This window comes from Heptranchias perlo, unplaced genomic scaffold, assembly GCF_035084215.1.
Source record: "Heptranchias perlo isolate sHepPer1 unplaced genomic scaffold, sHepPer1.hap1 HAP1_SCAFFOLD_252, whole genome shotgun sequence".
NCBI classification, from domain to species: domain Eukaryota; kingdom Metazoa; phylum Chordata; class Chondrichthyes; order Hexanchiformes; family Hexanchidae; genus Heptranchias; species Heptranchias perlo.
Window position 1 is genome coordinate 20,038 of NW_027139264.1, and position 24,658 is coordinate 44,695.

The 24,658-nt window shown below is 49.5% G+C and overlaps 1 protein-coding gene across 1 annotated transcript; it reads left to right on the top strand.

Moving 5' to 3' along the window:
- The first annotated feature begins 523 nt into the window (after positions 1-523).
- On the top strand, positions 524-23,431 carry LOC137310397 (major histocompatibility complex class I-related gene protein-like). Its single transcript, XM_067978232.1, has 5 exons — positions 524-583; positions 11,304-11,564; positions 16,176-16,451; positions 18,973-19,245; positions 22,740-23,431. Exons 1-5 carry the CDS (start codon positions 532-534, stop codon positions 22,928-22,930), a joined length of 1,053 nt encoding a protein of 350 aa, XP_067834333.1. The 5' UTR covers positions 524-531; the 3' UTR covers positions 22,931-23,431.
- The last annotated feature ends 1,227 nt before the right edge of the window (positions 23,432-24,658 follow it).

A 24,658-nucleotide genomic window follows, 5' to 3' on the forward strand; every position in this document is an offset into this window, starting at 1 on the left:
CTGGCCATTAACTCGTTGCTGTTTGTGGCATCTTGCTGTGCGCAAATTGGCTGCCGTGTTTCCTACATTAAAACAGTGACTGCACTTCACTAATACTTCACTGTCTGTAAAACTCTTTGGGAGGTCCTGAGGTGGTGAAATCACAATAGGAATGTGAGTCTCTCTTTTCTTTGTGGTCCCATTGCCAGTGAGAGTCGGTGCATTGGGAAGAGAATGGGAGGGGTGAAAGTGGGAGTCTGGAATAGACCATTGAAATACAGGGGGTGTAACCAGATGCGATGGTTCGGTGTTAATACTGGGCTGGGCCTCAGTGTGAACCCCTGCTGTAAGATGCAGGCTCAGACTCCACTCCCTGGGACCCAGTGACCAGAACAAGTCCCTCCATTCTAACTGGATCTGGTTATCAGACCTGCTGCACACAAGCACCAATAAGTAGCTTCAGACTCGAGTGGTGTTGAAAACGCAAGAGATTAAGTTACTGTTACAGCAGCTTCTCTCCTGGTTAATCAGCGCCTCGGGTGACTTTACAACATGCTGCTTGTTACTTTACTGAACGTTTACTGTGTGCCCAACGTCTCCTCTGGTAAGCAAATCAAACAGCTTCTATCTGTGGACAGTATTTGAGGGGACACCGAGATTGAACCCATCTTCATCACAAGATGCTCTCGAGCGGCCCCTGGGTTTGGACTATCTCATTGCCTTGGGTGTGTGAGCGATTCAGGTTAAGGATGATCCCTGTTCTGGGGAGGGGTCACTGGGAGAGGTTGTGTCACTGATCTGTTTGCAAAGTGTTTGTTCGAGGCACTTTTCTTCAATTATTGTCAAGGCTCACAGACAAATAACAGCCATTTTGGGGGGTGAGGTATTGGAGCTGTACCTCGGAAGCAGTGGAAGGGAAGGGGATGGAGGGAATGGGAAGGGACAGGAAAGAAAAGGAAGGGGAAGGGAAGGGAAGGAATCGGAAAGGAAGGGAAAGGGAATGGAAGGGGAGGGAAGGAAAACCCTTTCCCTCGGATGGTGTTTGAAGGAGGATTCCATTATCCCCTTTCACATAACGGGCTCGATTGTGGTTTTAGCTCCGAGACATTAGGCATCACCTGGGCTGAGTTCAGAACGGAAATCTGGCCGGGCGGGGGGGATTTCAATAGATGGAAAATGCTCCAGGTTCTGTTCCTGCCGTGTGATCCTCCTCTCCAGATTTTGCTCTCTCTCTGCTCCGCCCAGTTGATGCTGAACACCCAGGTGGTAAAGGTGAAAATCGACCTCAATATTACTGGACCACAGACACGTGTGAACCTTTCAGAGATTGTGTTCTGATCGATGTGTTCTGCCTCCTCCCTCTCACCCCCATCCCTTGTTCGTGCCAAAACCCCATCAGCTCCTCCAACTCCACAGAATTGACTCAAAGGTTCATTTCTTCACCTTTAAAGCCCTCTCTGTCCTCCTCCCTTCCCACCTCCGCAATCTCCCCCAATCTCATGCCCCCACATGCCCCCTCCGCTCCTCCCACACCGGCCTAACCCCTCCTTCTCCACTGCCTCTGTTCCACCACTGGGAGCCGATCCTTCAGTCTCTCCTGTCCCTGCCCTCTCCAGCAATCTCCCTCAGGATTCCTGCCTTGTCCCTTCCCGGCCTCTCCACTGTTCCTGAATCAACTCCTGAGTGTGATTCTGGCTCCTCTTAAATCCTCTCTTTGGGCTCCTCCCTCCTGCTCTGTGCTCTGAGGCGTCTCCCTGTACACGAGGGCTGTTGTAGTAATGTAAGCTGCTGCACACAGTCAAAGCATCTCATCGGAACATGGGAACAGGAGGAGGCCATTCAGCCCCTCAAGCCTGTTCCGCCATTCAATTAGATCATGGCTGATCTGTTTCTTAACTCCACCCACCCGCCTTGGTGCCATATCCCATAATAACCTTGCCTAACAAAAATCGATCAATCTCAGTTGTGAAATTTTCAATTGACCCCCAGCCTCAACAGCATTTTGGGGGAGAGAGTTCCAGATTTCCACTCCCCTTTGTGTGAAGAAACGCTTCCTGACATCACCCCTGAACGGCCTGGCTCTAATTTTAAGGTGACGCCCCCTCTTGTTCTGGACTCTCCCACTGGAGGAAATAGTTTCTCTCTATCTTCAATATCAAATCCTTCAATGATCTTAATTACAGCACCCGTTAATCTTCTGCACTCAAGGGAATACAAGCCTCGTCTGTGCAACCTGTCCTCATAATTTAACCCTTTCAGCCCCCAGTATGAAAGTACTTCTCATAATGAATGGCGTTTCCCACATTACAACAGTGATGACACTTTCACATTACTTCACTTTCTGTGAAGCGCTTTGGGACATCCTGAGGTTGTGAAAGGTGATGTATAAAAAGATCTTTTGTTCTTTCCGAACCTTCTTGTGCTGCTTCAGCAGGGTGACACTGAAATCGAAGCAGATTCGAAGCCTGCCCCCCCGTTCCCACCTTCACCTCACAGCAACACAATGGACTTTGGGCTGTCCGATGTCCGATGTGTTGCTCAGGCCCACGACTGACTTTTATTTCTGAGCAAACACTGCCCGTTTATTATAGTCTCTGAGCGGGTCAAGGCCAAAGTGAACTCTGTGTGTCCGATTGTGGGGAGAATGAGCTGCTGACTCTTCAATAATCAACTGGTGCTCGAGGCAAAAATACTCACAGTGATGTTGATCTGGGTGAATTAGAATAAATTGGCATCGAAGCAAATTCACAGACAGATTTTTATGTTAATTTTCAATGCACCGTCTTCGAGTCGCGCTTAACATGAGGCTCCTCAGAACAGCAATCCATGAGGATAACAGAACATTGAACAATGTCACCAAATCCAGTCAGTGGACGTCATGCTCAAACTGAGGGGGAGGGGGAAAGGGAGGGAGAGGGATAGTGGGAGGGAGATGGAGAGGGAGAATGGGAGGGGGAGTCGGAGGGAGAGTTGGAGGCAGAGGCTGAGGGGGAGGGGAGGGAGAGTGGAGGGGAGGGAGAGTGGAGGGGAGGGAGAGGCTGGGGGAGCTAGAGGGAGAGAGGGAGGGTGATGGGGAAGGGACAGAGAAGGGGAGCGAGAGGGAGAGGTGCAGGAGGGGGTGTGTGAGTGAAGAGAGAGGGTAAAGGTGGGGAGATGGGGAGGGAGAGGGGGAGTCAGACAAAGAGAGGGAGAGGAAAGGGAAGAGGATGAGGCAGATGGGGAGAGAGAGGGAGATGGGGAGGGAGAGGGTGGGAAAGGGAGAGAGGGATGGTGGGAGAGAGTGGGGGATGAGGAGGGGGAGGGGAGGGAGTGGGGAGATTATCTGGTCATTATCTCGTTGATGTTTGTGGGATCTTGCTGTGCGCAAATTGGCTGCCGTGTTTCCTACATTAAAACAGTGACTGCACTTCACTAATACTTCACTGTCTGTAAAACGCTTTGGGAGGTCCTGAGGTGGTGAAATCACAATAGGAATGTGAGTCTCTCTTTTCTTTGTGGTCCCATTGCCAGTGAGAGTCGATGCATTGGGAAGAGAATGGGAGGGGTGAAAGTGGGAGTCTGGAATAGACCATTGAAATACAGGGGGTGTAAACAGATGCGATGGTTCGGTGTTAATACTGGGCTGGGCCTCAGTGTGAACCCCTGCTGTAAGATGCAGGCTCAGACTCCACTCCCTGGGACCCAGTGACCAGAACAAGTCCCTCCATTCTAACTGGATCTGGTTATCAGACCTGCTGCACACAAGCACCAATAAGTAGCTTCAGACTCGAGTGGTGTTGAAAAGCGCAAGAGATTAAGTTACTGTTACAGCAGGTTCTCTCCTGGTTAATCCGTGTCCATGACTGACATTTATTTCTGGTCAAACACTGCCTGTTTATTGTAGTCTCTGAGCACGTCAAGGCCAAGGTGAACTCTAAGGGGTCGATTTTAACCCCATGAACGGGTGGGTTTGGGTGCAGGTGGGAAGGTAAAAATTGTAAAAATCTAAAACCCGCCTTCCAACTGACCACTTCCGGTTTTAACGGCATAGAACCATACAAAGGATACAGCACAGAAGGGGGCTATTCGGCCCATCGTGTCCGTGCCGGCTCGAAAAACAACCAGGTCCCCATTCTAGTCCCACCTTCCAGCACCCGGTCCGTAGCCCTGCAGCTTACAGCACTTTAGATGCAGGTCCAGGTACTTTTTAAAAGAGTTGAGGGTCCCTGCCTCTACCACCAATTCGGGCAGCGAATTCCATACACCCACCACCCTCTGGGTAAAAGTGTTTTTCCTCATGTCCCCTCTAATCCTTCCGCCAATCAGCTTAAAGCTATGTCCTCTAGTTCTTGAACTCTCCGCTAGGGGAAACAGGTATTTCCTGTCTACTCTATCTAGGCCCCTCATAATTTTGTACACCTCAATCAAGTCTCCCCTCAGCCTCCTCTGCTCCAAGGAAAACAACCCCAGCCAATCCAATCTCTCCTCCGAGCTGCAATTTTCAAGCCCTGGCAACATTCTTGTAAATCTTCTCTGCACTCTCTCCAGAGCAATTACGTCCTTCCTGTAATGTGGTGACCAGAACTGCGCACAATACTCCAGCTGTGGCCTTACCAGCATTTTATACAGTTCCATCATTACATCCCTGATTTTGTATTCTATGCCTCTGCTAATAACGGAGAGCATTCCGTATGCCTTCTTCACAACCTTATCGACCTGTACTGCCACCTTCAGGGACCTGTGCACATGCACTCCAAGGTCTCTCACTTCCTCTACCCCTCTCAATATATTCCAGTTTACTGTGTATTCCCTTTTACTGTTTGCCCTCCCTAAGTGCATTACCTCACACTTCTCCAGGTTGAACTCCATTTGCCACTTTTCCGCCCACTCCACCAACCCATTGATATCTTCTTGGAGTCTACAGCTATCCTCTTCACTATCAACTGCACGGCCAATTTTTGTCGTCTATAAATTTGCCAATCATGCCCCCTACATTCAAGTCCAAATCATTAATACATACCACAAACAGCAAGAAACCCAACACTGAGCCTTGTGGCACACCACTGGAAACGGATTTCCATTCTCAAAGACATCCATCGACTTTTACCATTTGTTTCCTGTTACTGAGCCAATTTTGGATCCAATTCACCACATTTCCCTGTATCCCATGGGCTTTTACCTTTCTGACCAGTCTGCCATGTGGGACCTTGTCAAATGCCTTACTAAAATCCATGTAGACAGCATCCATTGCACTACCCTCATCAATCCTCCTTGTCACTTCCTCAAAGAATTTAATCAGATTTGTAAGGCATGACCTTCCCTGAACAAATCCATGCTGACTATCCCTGATTAAACCATGCCTTTCCAAGTGACAGTTTATCCTATCTCTCAGTATTGATTCTAATCGTTTGCCCACCACCGAGGTAAGACTGACCGGCCTATAATTGTTCGGCCTTTCCCTCGTACCCTTTTTAAACAACGGTACTACGTTTGCAGTCTTCCAGTCCTCCGGTACCTCCCCTGTATCTAGTGAGGATTGGAAAATGATCCTCAGAGCATCCGCTATTTCCTCACTGGCTTCCTTCAATAGCCTAGGAAACAATCCATCCAGCCCTGGTGACTTATCAAATTTCAAGGATTCCACTCCCTCTGGTACTTCCTCTCTCGTTATGTTTATTTTATCCAATATTTCACACCTCTCCTCTTTAACTACTACGTCCAGATCATCCCTTTCCCTTATGAATACGAAGACAAAATATTCATTTAAAACCCTACCCACATCCTCTGCTTCTACACACAGGTTACCCTTATCGTCCCTGATCGGTCCCACCTTTTCCTCAGCTATCCTCTTGTTCTTAATGTACTGATAAAACATCTTTGGGTTTTCTTTAATCTTACTCGTTAATATTTCTTCATGCCCGCTCTTTGCTTTCCTTATTTCCTTTTTTACGTCATCCCTGTACTTTCTATACTCCTCCAGGCTTTCTGCAGTATTTAGTTTTCTGTGACAGTCATAATCTTTCTTTTCCTGCTTTATCTTGCCCCGTATACTTCTAGACAACCAGGGGGCTCTAAATTTGGCAGTGCCACCCTTTTTCTTTGAGGGGACGTGTCTGCATTGTACCCGTAGAATTTCACTTTTTAGTGCCTCCCACTGGCTTGCCACTGATTTCTCCTCAAGTAGTTGTGTCCAGTCCACTTCTGCCAAATCACCTCTAAGTTCTGTAAAATTTGCCTTCCCCCAATTTAAAACATTTACTCCTGATTTAACACTGTCCTTTTCCATAATAATGCTGAAACTAACTGAATTGTGGTCACCATCCCCAATATGGTCACCCACTGTCACTTCACCCACTTGCCCATCTTCATTTCCCAGGACTAAATCTCGAATGGCATCCCCTCTTGTTGGGCTTGTCACGTACTGGCTAAAAAAGTTCTCCTGGACACCAATCAAGAATTTTGCGCCCTCTGTGCCCCTCACACTGTTTGAATCCCAGTTGATGTTCGGGTAGTTGAAATCCCCTACTATTATTGCCCTCTTATTTTTGCACTCAGAAATTTGCCGACATATTTGTTCTTCTATCTCCCTTTCGCTATTCGGGGGTCTAGAGTACACTCCTAGTAGTGTGACTGCCCCTTTTTTATTCCTTAGCTCAACCCATACGGCCTCGATTAATGATCCATTTAGCATATCATCCCTTCTCACAACTCTAATTGATTCTTTAACCAATAATGCTACCCCCCTCCTTTTTTATCACCCACTCGATCCTGCTTGAACACTCTATATCCAGGGATATTGAGCTGCCAATTATCCCCCTCTTTAAGCCAGGTTTCCATTATAGCAATGATATCATGCTGCCACGTGTCTATCTGTGCCCTTAGCTCATCTGCTTTGTTTGTAATACTCCTTGAATTGAAGTATATACCCTTTAACCCCGTCAAATTCCTGTGCTGAACACTATTTAACCTTTGCTTTTTTGCATTTCTGAGTCGCAAACTACGTCACTAACTGCTTTTCTACTTTGCGTTTCCTGGTCTGAATTTGTCCTATCTGGACCTGCCCTTTGGTTCCCATCCCCCACCATACTAGTTTAAACCCTCCCCAACACAACTCGCAAATGTCCCCACGAGGATACTGGTCCCGGTTCTGCTTGGGTGCAATCCTTTCATCTTGTACAGGTCCCGCCTTTCCCAGAATCGGTCTCAATGCCTCAGGAATTTAAACCCCTCCCTCCTACACCATCTCTCAAGCCACGCATTCATCTGGTCTATTCTCCTATTTCTGCTCTCGCTGGCATGTGGCACTGGGAGTAATCCTGAGATTACTTCCTTAGAGGTCCTGCTTTTTAATTTATTTCCTATCTCCCGATATTCTGCTTGCAGGACCTCATCCGTTTTTTTTTTACAATACTTCACACTAAATTGTGGGAGTACGACTTAGGTTCAAACGAGTAAAAGGCGACTTGGGACAGACGTCAGGATGATATCTTCCTCATGCTAAAGCCTCGATTTTAACCTAACCTGTCCAGAGGGAATGGGATGGATTTGGTTCAACTTCAATGGAGCGTAAAATCGGGCAGGGTATAAATAGGGCGAACCATGTGACCTGTTACTAAACGGGGAACAGAGAGGAGACAATAGGAGGGAGTCCACAGTTAAAGTCAGAGGTCCTGTGGTGGGATAAAGTTGATGTAGATAGGGTGGAGTCAGCTTGGAGCATCAACCAACTGATGTCCAGGTTCGGTGACAGGGTGTGGAGGGTGAGTGAGTCCAGAAGCTATTTGAAGGGTAGATTATCGGAGGACGCACTGCTGGGGGGGATTTCCGTGGGGATGAAGAGTCAGGAGGTTTGGAGAATCGATCGCAGAGCAGAAGAACAATGGTGAAGATGGAGGTCACTGTAAGATCTAGAAGCAGCGGAGGAATGGACTTCGGCCCAGGGGAGTGAATTTCTGGCCAGGAACCAGAGTGTAGAAAAATAAAGCTGAAAAACCAGTAGTACAGTCATAAACTCAGCAGGTAATAGCTGGGGGATGGGCTGTGGGCTGGACAAAGTTACCTTAACTCTTAAGCAGCTGAGTCTTCCAGTGGAGTAGCGTAGTGCTGAGAAGTCGAGGAATTTAGAAGCCAAATTTGAGCAAAGATCCAGTTTTCACTGATGTAAACAAAGAGCAGGCCCGGTCGGGGAATGGGCAGTGGGCCCAGGTAAGTTTAAACTTGCAGCTTGAACTTGTGGGTAGGGGTAAAATGCACCCACTATTAGAGCCAGGGAACTTAAACAGTGGAAGAGAGGAGATTGGGGGAGAATGGGCAAAGGATGGCAATGGATGACCAAGGATAGGATTGTCCAGCAAAGGAGCTCCCGAGGGAGCAGCCAGCCCAGGAGCCATCTTGTTAACAGTAGGAATCGTAGGAACATAACATTGTACAGCACAGAAGAAGGCCATTTGGCCCATCATGCTATGCTGGCTCTCTGAAAGCGCTACCCACTTTCTCCTGACCTTTGCCCAGACTCTTTTAAAAAGAAAAATTAAAAAAAATATTTATCCACTTTCCTTTGAGCAGCTATTGTGGGACCTGTTCCCCCCTCTGGTCGGGCAGTCTGACCAATGCTTTCCTGCTCCAGAACTCCTGGGAGCTCCTAACGGAAGCTGCCACTTCACCAAGCTCTGAGCTTCCAGCTAGTAAAATGAATGGTGGGAGAATCACGGCTGAGGAATTTTCCAACGTGGGCTCGTGGTGTCCGCTTGGAGCATTGAAGCAGGAAATCCCAGCCTCCGTCTCCGAACATCCCTCTCCATTAACAAAATTCCCCCTAATCTCTCCCTTTGCTCTTGACCTTAAATTTATGCCCTCTAGTTTCCGACTTACTGACCAACAGAAAGTGTTTATTCTCTTTATTTTCCAACCCCCTGAGAGTTTGGACCCCTCTATCAGATCCCCTTGACCATTAGCAATTCGGAAGGCAAATGGTATGTCGGCCTTTATTACAAGAGGATTGGAGTGCAGGAGTAAAGATGTCTTACTGCAATTATACAGGGCCTTGGTGAGACCACACCTGGAGTATTGTGTGCAGTTTTGGTCTCCTTACCTAAGAAAGGATATACTTGCCGTAGAGGAAGTGCAACGAAGGTTCACCAGACTGATTCCTGGGATGGCAGGATTGTCGTATGAGGAGAGATTGAGTAGACTAGGCCTGTATTCTCTAGAGTTTAGAAGAATGGGAGGTGATCTCATTGAAACATACAAAATTCTTACAGGGCTCGACAGGGCAGACGCAGGGAGGATGTTTCCCTTGGCTGGGGCGTCTAGGACCAGGGGTCACAGTCTCAGAATAAGGGGTAGGTCATTTAGGACTGAGATGAGGAGAAATTTCTTCACTCAGAGGGTGGTGAATCTTTGGAATTCTCTACCCCAGAGGGCTGTGGAGGCTCAGTCATTGAGTACATTCAAAACAGAGATCGATAGATTTCCAGATATTAAAGGCATCAAGGGATATGGGGATAGTGCAGGAAAATGGGGTTGAGGTAGGAGATCAGCCATGATCTGATTGAGTGGTGGAGCAGGCTCGAGGGGCCGGATGGCCTACTCCTGTTCCTGTTTCTTATGTTCTTATCTCTGTACCAATGAAAAGAATCCCAGTCTGTTCTCATAACTCAAGCCTCTCATCGGAACCTAGGTATAGCAGGAGGCCATTCAGCCCCTCGAGCCTGTTCTGCCATTCAATTACATCATGGCTTGATGCATATCTTAACTCCATCTACCAGCCTTGATTCCGTATCCCTTAATACCCTTACCTGACAGAAATCCATCAATCTCAGTTTTGAAATTTTCAATTGACCCCCAGCCTCAACAGCTTTTTGGGGGAGAGAGTTCCAGATTTCCACTCCCCTTTGTGTGTTGAAGAGTTTCCTGACATCACCCCTGAACGGCCTAGCTCTAATTTTAAGGTTACGCCCCCTTGTTCTGGACTCCCCCCACCAGAGGAAATAGTTTCTCTCTATCTACCCTATCAAATCCTTTAATCATCTCAAACACCTCAATTGGATCACCCCTTAATCTTCTACACTCAAGGGAATACAAGCCTCGTCGATGCAACCTGTCCTCATAATTTAACCCTCTAAGCCCCGGTATCATTCTGCTAAATCTCCAAGGCCAATCTATCCTTCCTGAGGTGCGGTTCCCAGAACTGAACACAGTATCTCCAGATGTGGTCTGACCAGAGCTCTGAACAGCTGGAACATAACTTCCTCCCCTTTGTATTCCAGCCCCCGAGATAAAGGCCAACGTTCCATTAGCCATTCCATTTTTGTAGCTGTCCACCAGATTCCCTGGGATCGCCCGAGCAAATCTCTTCCCGACCTTCTCCGTGAGCTTGACATCCTCTTCAACACATGGTATCCAAAATCGGACGCAACGTCCTCACTGTGGCCTAATATGGGAAAATGTGGAGTCATCCACTTTGGGAGGAAAAATAAAAAAGCAAAATATTATTTGAATGGAGAAATAATACAAAATGCTGCGGTACAGAGGGATCTGGGTGTCCTCCTACATGAAACACAAAAAGTCAACATACAGGTGCAGCAGGTAATCCGGAAGGCAAACGGAGTATTGGCCTTTATTTCTAGGGGGATGGAGTATAAAAGCAGGGAAGTCATGCTACAACTGTACAGGGTGCTGGTGAGACCACACCTGGAGTACTGCGTACAGTTCTGGTGACCTTATTTAAGGAAGGACATACTTGCATTGGAGGCAGTTCAGAGAAGGTTCATGAGGTTGATTCCGGGTATGGAAGGGTTGTCTTATGAGGAAAGATTGAACAGGTTGGGTCTATACTCATTGGAGTTTAGAAGAATGAGAGGAGATCTTATGAAAAATACAAGATTCTGAGGGGACTCGATAGGGTAGATGCTGAGAGGACGTTACCCCTCATGGGGGAATCTAAAACTAGGGGGCATAGTCTCAGAATAAGGGGTTGCCCGTTTAAGATGGAAATGAGGAGGAATTTCTTCTCCCAGAGGGTTGTGAATCTTTGGAATTCTTTATCCCAAAAAGCTGTGGAGGCTGAGTCATTGAATACATTCAAGGCTGAGTTAGACAAATTTTTGATCAGCAAGGGAGTCAAACGATATGGGGAAAAGGCGGGAAAGTGGAGTTGAGGTAAAAATCAGATCAGCCATGATCTCATTGAATGGCGGAGCAGGCTCGAGGGGCTGAATGGCCTATTCCTGCTGCTATCTCTTATGGTCTTATGGTCTAACCAGGCTCAGCATTAGCCGTTTCCACTTTGAGTTACTTATGATTAACGTCATTTTTGAGACTGGTTTCTGTCTGTGATCCTGCAGATTTCCACATCCTCGCATTTTACTACATACTGAGCCGTGGCGGGGCCGAGATGCCCGAGTACAGCTTGGTCGCGATGCTCGATGACTATGAGATAGTGTATTTCGACAGCACCCTGCAGCGGACTGTGCCCAGACAGCAGTGGATGGCCGACTCCTTCGACAACCATCACTGGGACGCCATCGCCATCACAATGGCGGGGTTCCATGGTCTGGTCAGAGGAAACGCCGAGATATTTTACCGACAGCAACACGGTGCCTCGAGTGAGTATCCTCACAGATTCGGTGCAGCTATCGACTGACAGGAGGAAAGGATTTGTATCCATATAGAGCCTTATCCTGTCTCGGAGAAATGTCCTGAACCACTTTACACCCATTAAATGACTTGGGATGACCTGGTCATTGGCACTATCTGGGAGTAACATGGCAGACATTTTCTGCACAGCAAATGGCAATGAGATGATTGATTTGTTCATCTGTTTTTATTGGTGTGGATTGAGGGAGAAATGGGAGCAATAGGTTCTTTTTATGTTCATTTGAACAGGAAGACGGGGCCTCGATTTAACGTCTCATCTGAAGGACGGCATCTCCGACAGTGCAGCACTACCTCAGTACTGCCTCTCCGACAATGCAGCACTCCCTCAGTACTGCCCCTCCGACAATGCATCACTCCCTCAGTACTGCCTCTCCGACAGTGCAGCACTCCCTCAGTACTGCCTCTCCGACAATGCAGCACTACCTCAGTACTGCCCCTCCGACAATACATCACTCCCTCAGTACTGCCCCTCCGACAATGCATCACTCCCTCAGTACTGCCTCTCCGACAAAGCAGCACTCCCTCAGTACTGCCCCTCCGACAATGCATCACTCCCTCAGTACTGCCTCTCCGACAATGCATCACTCCCTCAGTACTGCCCCTCCGACAATGCATCACTCCCTCAGTACTGCCCCTCCGACAATGCATCACTCCCTCAGTACTGCCTCTCCGACAATGCATCACTCCCTCAGTACTGCCCCTCCGACAATGCATCACTCCCTCAGTACTGCCCCTCCGACAATGCAGCACTCCCTCAGGACTGCCTCTCCGACAGTGCAGCGCTCCCTCACTACTTCCCCTCCGACAGTGCAGTGCTCCCTCAGTACTGCCTCTCCGACAGTGCAGCACTCCCTCAGTACTGCCCCTCCGACAGTGCAGCACTCCCTCAGTACTGCCCCTCCGACAGTGCAGCGCTCCCTCAGTACTGCACTGGAGTGTCAGCCCAGATTATGCGCTCAAATCTCTGGAGTGGGGCCTGAAACCACGACCTTCTTACTCTCACCTCTAGTTCAGAAGGTTGTGGGTTCAAGACCCACTCCAGAGACTGGAGCACAAAATCTCGGCTGGCACTCCCAGTGCAGCACTGAGGGAGGGGCAGCACTGAGGGAGGGGCAGCACTGAGGGAGGGGCAGCACTGAGGGAGGGGCAGCACTGAGGGAGGGGCAGCACTGTGGGAGGGGCAGCACTGAGGGAGGGGCAGCACTGAGGGAGGGGCAGCACTGAGGGAGGGGCAGCACTGTGGGAGGGGCAGCACTGAGGGAGGGGCAGCACTGAGGGAGGGGCAGCACTGAGGGATTTGATGTGAGCACCTTGAACGTTGGAATGAAATCATCGCTGCCACTTGTTTCTCCTCTTCTAAAGCTGCGTTGCCAGGGTTACTAACAAACAGATGAAATCAGGACAGGCGGGTCCATCAAGCCTGTCCTGTCTTGGCACGGTGAAACAACACACACACACACACCATCAGCACCCTCTCCCTCCCACAGTCACACAATCTCCTGGGAGAGGCCAAAGAAAGAGGATGAAACTGAGGCCAAGTTAGGAAAGCAAACACTCTGGGAGATTCCTCTGCGACCCCCCCCCCCAGGGAATCGAGGAAGGTGCAGGAGACCACAGTGTCTGATATCACTGGTCCCCATTAACCCCACACACCTCCTATAACTCGAGATACTTTCTATTGGTCGCCAGTCCCCTTTCCAACACTTGCAGTCCACACACACACACTGTGCATGCAGGCAACTTGTTCATCGAATCACAGAAAGGTGACAGCACGGAAGGAGGCCATTCGGCCCATTGAGTCCGTGCTGGTTCTATGCAAGTGCAATCCAGCTAGTCCCACTCCCCTGCCCTATCCCCGTAGCCCTGCAAATTTTTTCCTTTCATTACTTATCCAGTTCCCTTTTGAAGGCCACGATTGAATCTGCCTCCACCACCCCCTCGGGCCGTGCATTCCAGATCCTAACCACTCGCTGTGTAAAAAAGTTTTTCCTCAAGTCACCTTTGGTTCTTTTGCCAATCACCGTAAATCTATGACCTCTGGTTTTTAACCCTTCCACCAATGGGAATAGTTTCTTCATGATTTTAAACACCTCTATCAAATCTCCTCGCAACCGTCTCTGTTCCAAGGAGAACAACCCCAGCTTCTCCAGTCTATCCACACAACTGAAGTCCCTCATCCCTGGAATCATTCTGGTAAATCTATTCTGCACCCTCTCTAAGGCCTTCACATCCTTCCTAAAGTGTGGTGCCCAGAACTGGACACCATACTCCAGTTGTGGCCGAACCAGTGTTTTATAAAGGTTCATCATGACTTCCATACTTTTGTACTCTATGCCTCGATTTATAAAGCCCAAGATCCCATATGCTTTTTTAACCACTTTCTCAACCTGCCCTGCTCCCTTGAATGATTTGTGCACATATACCCCCAGATCTCTCTGTTCCTGTACCCTTTTAGAGTTGTGCCCTCTAGTTTATATTGCCTCTCCTCGTTCTTCCTACCAAAATGTATCACTTCGCATTTTTCTGCATTAAATTTCATCTGCCACGTGTCTGCCCATTCCACCAGCCTGTCTATATCCTCTTGAAATCTATCACTCTCCTCCTCACTGTTTACTACACTTCCAAGTTTTGTGCCATCTGCAAATTTTGGAATTGTGCCCTGTGCACCCAAGTCCAAGTCATTAATATTTATCAAGAAAAGCAGTGGTCCCAGCACCGACCCCTGGGGAACACCACTGTACACCTCCCTCCAGTCTGAAAAACAACCGTTCACCACTACTCTCTGTTTCCTGTCCCTTAGCCAATTTTGTATCCATGTTCCTACTGCCCCCTTTATTCCATGGGCCGCAATCTTGATGATAAGCCCACCATGCGGCACTTTATCAAACGCCTTTTGGAAGTCCATGTACATCACATCAACTGCATTGCCCTCATCTACTCTCTCTGTTACCTCATCAAAAAACTGTATCAGGTTAGTTGAATACGTTTTGCCTTTAAATCCATGCTGGCTTTCCCTAATCAATTCACACTCGTCCAAGTGACTGTTAATTCTGTCCCGGATTATCGTTTCTAAAAGTTTCCCCACCACTGAGGTTAAACTGACTGACCTGTAGTTGCTGGGTTTGTCCTTACACCCTTTTTTTGAACAAGGATATAACATTTGCAATTCTCCAGTCCTCTGGCACCACCCCTGTATCTACGGATGTTTGGAAGATTATGGCCAGTATCTCCGCAATTTCCACCCTTACTTCCCTCAGCAACCTAGGATGCATCCCATCCAGACATGGTGACTTATCTACTTTAAGTACAGCTAGCCTTTCCAGTACCTCTTCTATATCAATTTTTAGCCCATCCAGTATCTCAACCATATCTTCCTTTACTGAGACTCTGGCAGCATCTTCTTCCTTGGTAAAAACAGATGCAAATTACTCATTTAGTACCTTGGCCATCTCCTCTGCCTCCATGAGTAGATCTCCTTTATGGTCCCTAATCGGCCCCACCCCTCCTCTTACTACCTGTTTACTGTTTAGATGCCTATAGAAGACTTTTGGATTCCCTTTTATGTTGGCCGCCAGTCTATTCTCAGACTCTCTCTTTGCCCCTCTTATTTCCTTTTTCACTTCCCCTCTGAACTTTCTATATTCTGCCTGGTCCTCACTTGTATTATCAACCTGACATCTGTCATATGCCCCTTTTTTCTGTTTCATCTTACTCTCTATCTCTTTTGTCATCCAGGGAGCTCTGGCTTTAGTTGCCCTCCCTTTCCCCCTCGTGGAGACTGTACCCGAACCATCTCCTCCTTAAAGGCCGCCCGCTGTTCAATTACAGTTTTGCCTGACAATCTTTGATTCCAATTTACCCGGGACCAGATCTGTTCTCATCCCGTTGAAATTCCAGAGATCGATGACTCTCTGTGACAATCTAACCTATTGCTAAGGTTAAAGTCCAAGACAGCAGGACATAAATGGAACCTCAACGTAACACAGCTGCTCAGGAGCATCGAAAGAGGAAGAGGCCATTCAGCCCCTCGAGCCTGCTCCACCATTCATTTATATCATGGCTAATCTGCACCGTAACTCCATTTTCCAGCCTTTGCTTCCTATCCATCGATACCCTTACCTAACAAAAATTTAACAATCTCAGTCTTGAAAGCTCCAATGGGCCGCCAGCATCCCACAGCCTTTTGGGGGAGAGAGTTCCTGATTCCCACTCCCCTTTGTGTGATAAAGTGCTTCCTGATTTCACTCCTAAATGGCCTGGCTCTGAATCTAAGATCTTGATTCCCCCACCTGAGGAAATAGTCCCTCTGGAATTCCCTCCCTAAACCTCTCCGCCTCTCTCTCCTCCTTTAAGATGCTCCTTCAAACCTACCTCTTTGTCCAAGCTTTTGGTCACCTGTCCTAATATCTCCTTATGTGGCTCGGTGTCAAATTTTGTTTGTCAAGTGCCTTGTGATGTTTTACTCTGTGAAAGGCGCTATATAAATGCAAGTTGTTGTTGTTGTATGTACCCGATCGAACCCTTTTCACATTTTCAATTGACTTGAGTTGTTTCTCCAGGTGTTTTCTTTGTCCAGGGAATGTGTGGCTGCGAACTGAACAGCGACAACTCCACGGAGGGGTTTATAAAGTTTGGATATGACGGGGAGGACGCGTATGTTTTTGACAAGGACAGATTGAGTTGGATTGCGGTGAATCCAGAGTTCCAGACTTTAGCAGACCGGTGGAATGCGAACACCTTCATGAACAAATACTTCAAGACCCTGTTGGAAAAGGACTGTGTGAAGTGGCTGCTGATATACCTTCGGGCTGGGCGAGAAGCACTACAGAGGAAAGGTACCTCGAGCGAGCGGGAACTGGAGGTGCCGTACAGGCAAAGTTTATATTCCCAGTCTGTCCTGAGCCAGCTGTTCCCGGACAGGGTAGCAGTGAGGGGTGCTGCACCTGGCCTCAGTACCCCTTGGGGTGGGTGGGGTGGGGATGGGGGAGATAATCGGGCAGGTGACCGAAATCCGATGACCTACTCAGTCTCCCCGGCTGGAAAGCCCGTGCGTGTTGACATCGGGTGAGGACGGGGTTCAACTAAATTGTAATACCCCCATGGTTGAATAGCGTCCTGGTCCTCACTGTGAAGGCTCACTCGTGAACACTGGGTGCTTGTGTGCGTTACCGGAACGTGACCCGTTACATGGAATTTACAACACAGAAACAGGCCATTCGGCCCAACAGGTCTATGCCAGTGTTATTGCTGCACCCTCCCTACTTCATCTCCCCCGATCAGCATATCCTTCTATTCCTTTCTCCCTCATGTGTTTATCCAGCTTCCCCTTAAAGGCATCTGTGCTATTCGCCTCAACTACTCCTTGTGAGAGCGAGCTCCACATTCAAACCACTCTCTGCGTTTCTCCTGAATTCCCCATTGGATTTATTAGTGACTCTCTTATATTTATGGCCCCTCGTTCAGGCCTCTGCCACAAGTGGAAACATCGGGGGAAAAATTTGGATGTGGCCGTTTTTGGGCGGGGGCAGCGTGATGTGCTTTACCCCGTGTCCAATGGTCCCGGCGCAGGCAGGATGCAAGTTTCGACCCACCCGAGGACCGACCTGCGATCAGCGTTCCATCCCAGGCCTTGCATCTGGAATCAATGCAATTCACACTTTCCACCACCAGAGGGAGTCCAATCTCTTAAAGGGAGGATGTTTGTCAGAAATCTCTTAAAGGTAGCTGGTACCTGTTATTTGCTGAAAATAACAGTCTGCACGGAGTCTGAACGGAGATCAGACATCACACACGTAAAACACGATGCAGGTCCCATCCCTATGTTTACACACTGATGAGTTATGTTAAAACATTGAATAAAGGTTGCACACTACTAAATCCCACATCCTCCAATCTGCACACCAGACCTCACCAATCTGCCGATCTGAGTTGGTACCAGGCCTGTGAGAGTGCATGCACCAGGGTTCTCTGCTGATGCACTAGAGGCCTTGGTGCAAGAGGTGGACAGAAGGAGGGACATCCTATATCCACAGTTGGTGGGGGGAGGGGGGCAAGAGGCCCTCCAGACAGATATCCAAAAGGCAGTGGGAGGCAGCGGGGGACGAAGTCAATCCCAGGCTCACAGCATCATGAACATGGATGTATTGCAGGAAGAAGTTCAATGCTTTGACATGAGTGGTCAAGGTGAGTGAGGTCAACTGTCAGGTGTTGTCTCCAACCAACTGCTCCACACACGACACCCCCATCACCCACATACCAACAAACTCTTTCCATCAGTACTCAACTCTTCCCATCAGATGCTTCCTCTCACCCTTCCACATTACCACTGTTTCAAGCCGCCCACCCACAACTCACAGGCCACACACACTGGCAGCTATTCAACCATGACAGGAACATCACCCAGACACAGGAGAAGGTGGCGCATATCAAGAGGCAGCAAGTGACAGTGGCATTCAGCCCCTCGAGCCTGTTCCACCATTCAATGAGATCATGGTGGACCTGTGACCTAACTCCATATACCCACCTTAGCCCCATATCCCTTAATACCCTTGGTTCACAGAAATCTATCAATCTCAGATTTAACATTCACAAGTGAGCTAGCATCAACTGCTGTCTGTAGAAGAGCGTTCCAAACATCTCCCACCCTTTGTGTGAAGAAGCATTTCCTAACTTCACACCTGCACATCCTGGCTCTAAATGTTTGGCTATGTCCCCGTGTCCCAGTATTCAAATGTAGGAGACCTCCGAAAACAGTTTTGAATGTCTTGGCAGCCAGAAGCAACAATCCAGCCACTAACCTGTAAATCCTGCATGGTCCCTTTAAATAGTGCCGGTGGGGGGTCCTCCAGGAACTGTAAGACACGTTCAGATGGTCGGGGTTAAGACTGTGCGTTGAGTTGAGCGTTAAGTCCCGAAATGGTGTCTATCACTTTAAATCAGCGTTGCACACTGATTGAAGCCATTTTCTCCCTACTTTACATGATTCCAGCGTTCGTTATCTGCGCCTGCGCTAACTCCTATACCAAGATGGCGTCTGGCGCACGTCACGCTGGAAATGTGCGTGCGCATCCAAGACGCCATCTTGGATGTCGGAGAGGCCGTCTAGCGCCGAAACAACGGGCGCTACACGGCCCTATTTAGCGCCCATCTTCCCTACGTCTATCCTATCAAACCCTTTCATAATCTTAACGACCTCTATCAGGTGACCCCTCAGCTGAACTCCGGTGAACTCCAGCTGTCTCTCAGCATCAGTCATCTGCCTTCAGGCCGAGAAAATTGATGGTGGTGGGCGGGGTAGAAATGAAGGCAAAAGAAGAGAACTTGTCACCGATTGTACTCTTTGTTTAAATCTCTCAGTCGCCCCTGAGGTGTTTATTGGGAAGAGGAGTGACGGGGACAGAGTGCTAAGGGTCTCCTGCCTTGTGTCGGGGTTCTACCCCTGGGCCATCGAGGTGACTTGGTTGGGGAATGGCGAGGAGATCGCTGACATTGAATCCAGTGACGTGCTGCCCAACCAGGATATGACCTATCGGGTACTGAAAACGATCGAGCTGAGTGGAGACGACAGGAAGAGCTACTCCTGTCATATCGAGCACGCCAGCCTCCTGCGGGGGATCAACGTACCCTGGGGTGAGTGGCAAATCGGGGGGGGGGCCTCAGGGTCTTTCCCTGTGTCTCGGGGGGGCCGCGAGGTACTTCCTGGAACTCTGGGTCCTTCCCCGATTCTCGGGAGGGCCGCAGGGCTTTTCCCCGTGTCTTGGGGGCCCACAGGGTCCTTCCCCATGCCTCTGGGTCATTCCCCGTGCCTCTGGGTCATTCCCTGTGCCTCTGGGTCATTCCCTGTGCCTCTGGGTCCTTCCCCGTGCCTCTGGGTCCTTCCCCATTCCTCTGCATTCTTCCCCATGCCTCTGGGTCATTCCCTGTGCCTCTGGATCATTCCCCGTTCCTCTGCATCCTTCCCTGTGCCTCTGGGTCATTCCCTGTGCCTCTGGATCATTCCCTGTGCCTCTGGATCATTCCCTGTGCCTCTGGGTCCTTCCCCGTGCCTCTGGATCATTCCCTGTGCCTCTGCATCCTTCCCTCTGCCTCTGGGTCCTTCCCTGTGCCTCTGGATCATTCCTCGTGCCTCTGCATCCTTCCCTGTGCCTCTGGGTCCTTCCCCGTGCCTCTGGATCATTCCCCATGCCTCTGCATCCTTCCCCGTGCCTCTGGGTCCTTCCCTGTGCCTCTGGATCATTCCTCGTGCCTCTGCATCCTTCCCTGTGCCTCTGGGTCATTCCCCGTGCCTCTGCGTCCTTCCCTGTGCCTCTGGGTCATTCCCCGTGCCTCTGGGTCATTCCCCTTGCCTCTGGGTCCTTCCCTGTGCCTCTGGGTCATTCCCCGTGCCTCTGGATCATTCCCCGTTCCTCTACATCCTTCCTCATGTCTCTGCATCCTTCCCTGTGCCTCTGGGTCATTCCCTGTGCCTCTGGATCATTCCCTGTGCCTCTGGGTCATTCCCCGTGCCTCTGGGTCCTTCCCCGTGCCTCTGGGTCCTTCCCTGTGCCTCTGGATCATTCCTCGTACCTCTGCATCCTTCCCTGTGCCTCTGGATCCTTCCCCGTGCCTCTGGGTCCTTCCCCGTGCCTCTGGGTCATTCCCTGTGCCTCTGCATCATTCCCCGTGTCTCAGGGTCCTTCCCCGTGCCTCTGGATCATTCCCCGTTCCTCTGCATCCTTCCCTGTGCCTCTGGGTCCTTCCCTGTGTCTCAGGGTCATTCCCTGTGCCTCTGCATCCTTCCCCGTGCCTCTGGGTCATTGCTGTGCCTCAGGGTCCTTCCTTGTGTCTCTGCGTCCTTCCCCACTTCTCTGGATCCTCCCATGTGACTCTAGGTCATTCCCTGTGACTCGAGGTCATTCCCTGTGACTCGAGGTCATTCCCTGTGCCTCAAGGTCATTCCCTGTGCCTCAAGGTCATTCCCTGTGCCGCAGGGTCCTTCCCCGTGTCTCTGCATCCTTCGGGGGAGCGCTGCACTGTCAAAGGGGCAGTACTGAGGGAGTGCGGTACTGTCGGAGGGTCAGTACTGAGGGAGAGCTGCACTGTCGGAGGGTCAGTACTGAGGGAGTGCTGCACTGTGGGAGGTGCCATCTTTCAGATGAGATGTTAAGTCAAGGCCCCAACTGCCATCTCAGGTGGAGGTAAAACATCCCATGACATTATTTCGAGGATGAGCAGGAGAGTTATCCCCAGTGTCCTGGCCAATATTTATCCCTCAATAAACATGAAAATAAAAAAAGTGATCTGATCATTATCACATTGCTGGTCGTGGGATCTTGCTGTGCGCAAATTGGCTGCCGGGTTTTCCACATCACAACAGTGACTACACTTCAAAATAGTTTAATTGGCTGTAAAGTGCTTTGAGACATCCTGAGCTCATGAAAGGTGTTATATAAATGCACCTCTTCCTTTTCTCTTTCAATAGCACATGCCCACCTTTCACGGTGTTACACTGAGCAAAATCCCCTTCAATTTACCCAATAGCACAATTGGTAAATGACCTGCCCAATGTGGAACAAAGACGGACAGACCAGAGGGTCCCAGATTTAACCCCTGGCCTCTGCTGAGTGGGAGGATTTCAATTGGAGAGACTGCCCTTTCCCCATAGCCCTGACTCAATTCCAAACGAATCCCACTGCCCCACTCTCTCCCCATAGCCCTGTATCAATCCCAAACTAATCCCACTGCCCCACTCTCTCCCCATAGCCGTGTAACAATCCCAAACTAATCCCACTGCCCCGCGCCCTCCCCATAGCCCTGTATCAATCCCAAACTAATCCCACTGCCCCACTCTCTCCCCATCGCCCGGTATCAATCCCAAACTAATCCCACTGCCCCACTCTCTCCACATAGCCCTGTATCAATCCCAAACTAATCCCACTGCCTCACTCTCTCCCCAGAGCCCTGTATCAATCCCAAACTAATCCCACTGCCCCACTCTCTCCACACAGCCCTGTATCAATCCCAAACTAATCCCACTGCCCTACTCTCTCCCCATAGCCCTGCATCAATCCCAAACTAATCCCACTGCCCCACTCTCTCCCCATCGCCCTGTATCAATGCAAAACTAATCCCACTGCCCCACTCTCTCCCCATAGCCCTGTATCAATCCTAAACTAATCCCACTGCCTCACTCTCTCCCCATAGCCCTGCAGCAATCCCAAACTAATCCCACTGCCCCAATCTCACCATAGCCCTGTATCAATCCCAAACTAATCCCACTGCCCCACTCTCTCCCCATTGCTCTGTATCAATCCCAAACTAATCCCACTGCCCCACACTCTCCCCATAGCCCTGTATCAATCCAAAACTAATCCCACTGTCCCACTCTCTCCCCATAGCCCCGTATCAATCCCAAACTAATCCACTGTCCCACTCTCTCCCCATAGCTCTGCATCAATCCCAAACTAATCCACTGTCCCGCTCTCTCCCCATAGCCCTGTATCAATCCCAAACTAATCCCACTGCCCCACTCTCTCCCCATAGCCCTGTATCAATCCCAAACTAATCCCACTGCCCCACTCTCTCCCCATAGCCCTGTATCAATCCCAAACTAATCCCACTGCCCCACTCTCTCCCCACAGTCCTGTATCAATCCCAAACTAACCTCACTGCCCTGTATCTCCCTGAGCTTCGAATGTTTAGCCACCCTTCCCTTAAAACATACAATGGTCTCTGTCTCAACCACTCCCTGTGGCCAAACATTGCAATGTGCAACCATCATCTGTGTAAAGAAATGGCCAATAGTTTCCCCTCCTTGGCATTGCACTGTTATTTTACAGTGTGTAATTCTGCAGCCTCTATCCCTGATATCAGATGGTTCGTGTGTTGATTTAATCTGCTGACTACAGAATTGCACTTTAAACTCTGTAACGAGTCAGGAACTGCCCTGTTTCTGAGATTAATGAATGGTAACTAGTTGTATTCTGCTTATTATTTGTAATGGAGCCAGTTAGGCATGTTTCAATCCATTTTAAATTGTTCATTACCCTATCAGACATGTACTGTACCAGTGTGCAGCTTAATGAAGCACCTAATGAAATCATTAGGAAATAATTATTGATCAACATCATTTTAAAATTCAATAGAGAGGGCGACAGAAGGAGGCACGAATGTCGGGATTGGGACTGGAGCAGCAGCCGTCTCACTCACTCTTCTTGGCATCATCGTCGGAATTGGCTTCTGGAGCAAGAGGCAAAACAGGAGAGACCAGCAGAGCCCATCAGAGACCAGCAAAGCCCATCAGAGACCAGTAGAAACTGGCAGAGTCCTGCCGTGATGAGCAGAGACCGGCAGAGTCCTGCAGTGACCGGCAGAGACCAGTAAGACCAGCAGAGTTCTGCAGTGACCAGCAGAGAATATCAGAGACCAGAAGGGACTGGCAGAGACCAGCAGAAAGCGACAGAGTCCAGCAGAGACAGACAATGTCAGAGACGAGCAGAGAACAGCAGGTTCCTCACCTGCTGACCAACAAGATCCATTTTCAGTAGTTAATTCCACGAACGATATATTTTCTTCCATTCTCCTCCCATATTCTCCTGAAGTTGCAAACTCTTAAATGGTGTACGTGCCAGGACCACCCAGAATATCACCTGTGCTCCATCTTCAGATGTTTGATGGGACAGTGTAGAGGGAGCTTTACTCTGTATCTAATCCATGCTGCACCTGCCCTGGGAGTGTTTGATGGGACAGTGTAGAGGGAGATTTACTCTGTATCTAACCCATGCTGTACCTGCCCTGGGAGTGTTTGATGGGACAGTGTAGAGGGAGATTTACTCTGTATCTAACCCATGCTGTACCTGCCCTGGGAGTGTTTGATGGGACAGTGTAGAGGGAGCTTTACTCTGTATCTAACCCGTGCTGTACCTGCCCTGGGAGTGTTTGATGGGACAGTGTAGAGGGAGCTTTACCCTGTATCTAACCCATGCTGTACCTGCCCTGGGAGTGTTTGATGGGACAGTGTAGAGGGAGATTCACTCTATCTAGCCCATGGTGTACCTGGCCATACCCATGTTTCTACCAGCTGTGGTTTGTCCTATACAGCAAAAGTTCCCACAACCCACACCCACACACCAGAGGCAAGTATTCCGCTAGATGTCAACCCAGAATTCAGTGTGAGTCTCCACTCGCTGGGACTGGGGCTCAAACCCTGCCCTTTCTGACTCAGGGGCAAGAATTCTACAGTTAAGCCAAAGGTTCGCTCCCACCGAGAGGGGACAATTGGATTGAAAGAAAGTACTTGCATTTATATAGCGCCTTTCACGACCATAGGTCGTCCCAAACCTTTACAGCCAATGAAGTACTTTTGAAGTGTAGTCACTGTTGTCATGTAGTAAACATGGCAGCCGATTTACACTCAGCAAGATCCCACAAACAGCAACGTGATAATGAGCAGATCATCTGTTTTTCAGTGATGTTGGTTGAGGGATAAATATTGGCCAGGACACCAGGGAGAACTCCCCTGCTCTTCTTCGAAATAGTGCTATGGGATCTTTTACGTCTGCCAGAGAGGTTAGACAGGGCCTCGGTTTAACATCTCATCCGAAAGATGGCACCCCGTCAGTGCAGCACTCCCTCAGTACTGTCCCTGAGATAGTACAGCACTCCCTCAGTACTGACCCTCTGACAGTGCAGCACTCCCTCAGTACTGCCCCTCCGACAGTGCAGCGCTCCCTCAGTACTGACCCTCCGACAGTGCAGCGCTCCCTCAGTACTGACCGTCCGACAGTGCAGCACTCTCTCAGTACTGACCGTCCGACAGTGCAGCACTCTCTCAGTACTGCCCTCCGACTGTGCAGCACTCCCTCAGTACTGCCCTCCGACTGTGCAGCACTCTCTCAGTACTGCCCCTCCGACTGTGCAGCACTCTCTCAGTACTGCCCCTCCGACTGTGCAGCACTCTCTCAGTACTGCCCCTCCGACAGTGCAGCGCTCCCTCAGTCCTGACCGTCCGACAGTGCAGCACTCTCTCAGTACTGCCCCTCTGACTGTGCAGCACTCCCTCAGT

Bases quoted from the DNA above. Each gene is read 5' to 3' on its own strand.
- LOC137310397 (XM_067978232.1), top strand. From the start codon at position 532: ATGCTGCTTGTTACTTTACTGAACGTTTACTGTGTGCCCAACGTCTCC. The intron at 584-11,303 runs GTAAGCAAATCA...GTGATCCTGCAG, and splicing joins TGTGCCCAACGTCTCCTCTG to ATTTCCACATCCTCGCATTT. The intron at 16,452-18,972 runs GTACCTCGAGCG...TAAATCTCTCAG, and splicing joins AGAAGCACTACAGAGGAAAG to TCGCCCCTGAGGTGTTTATT.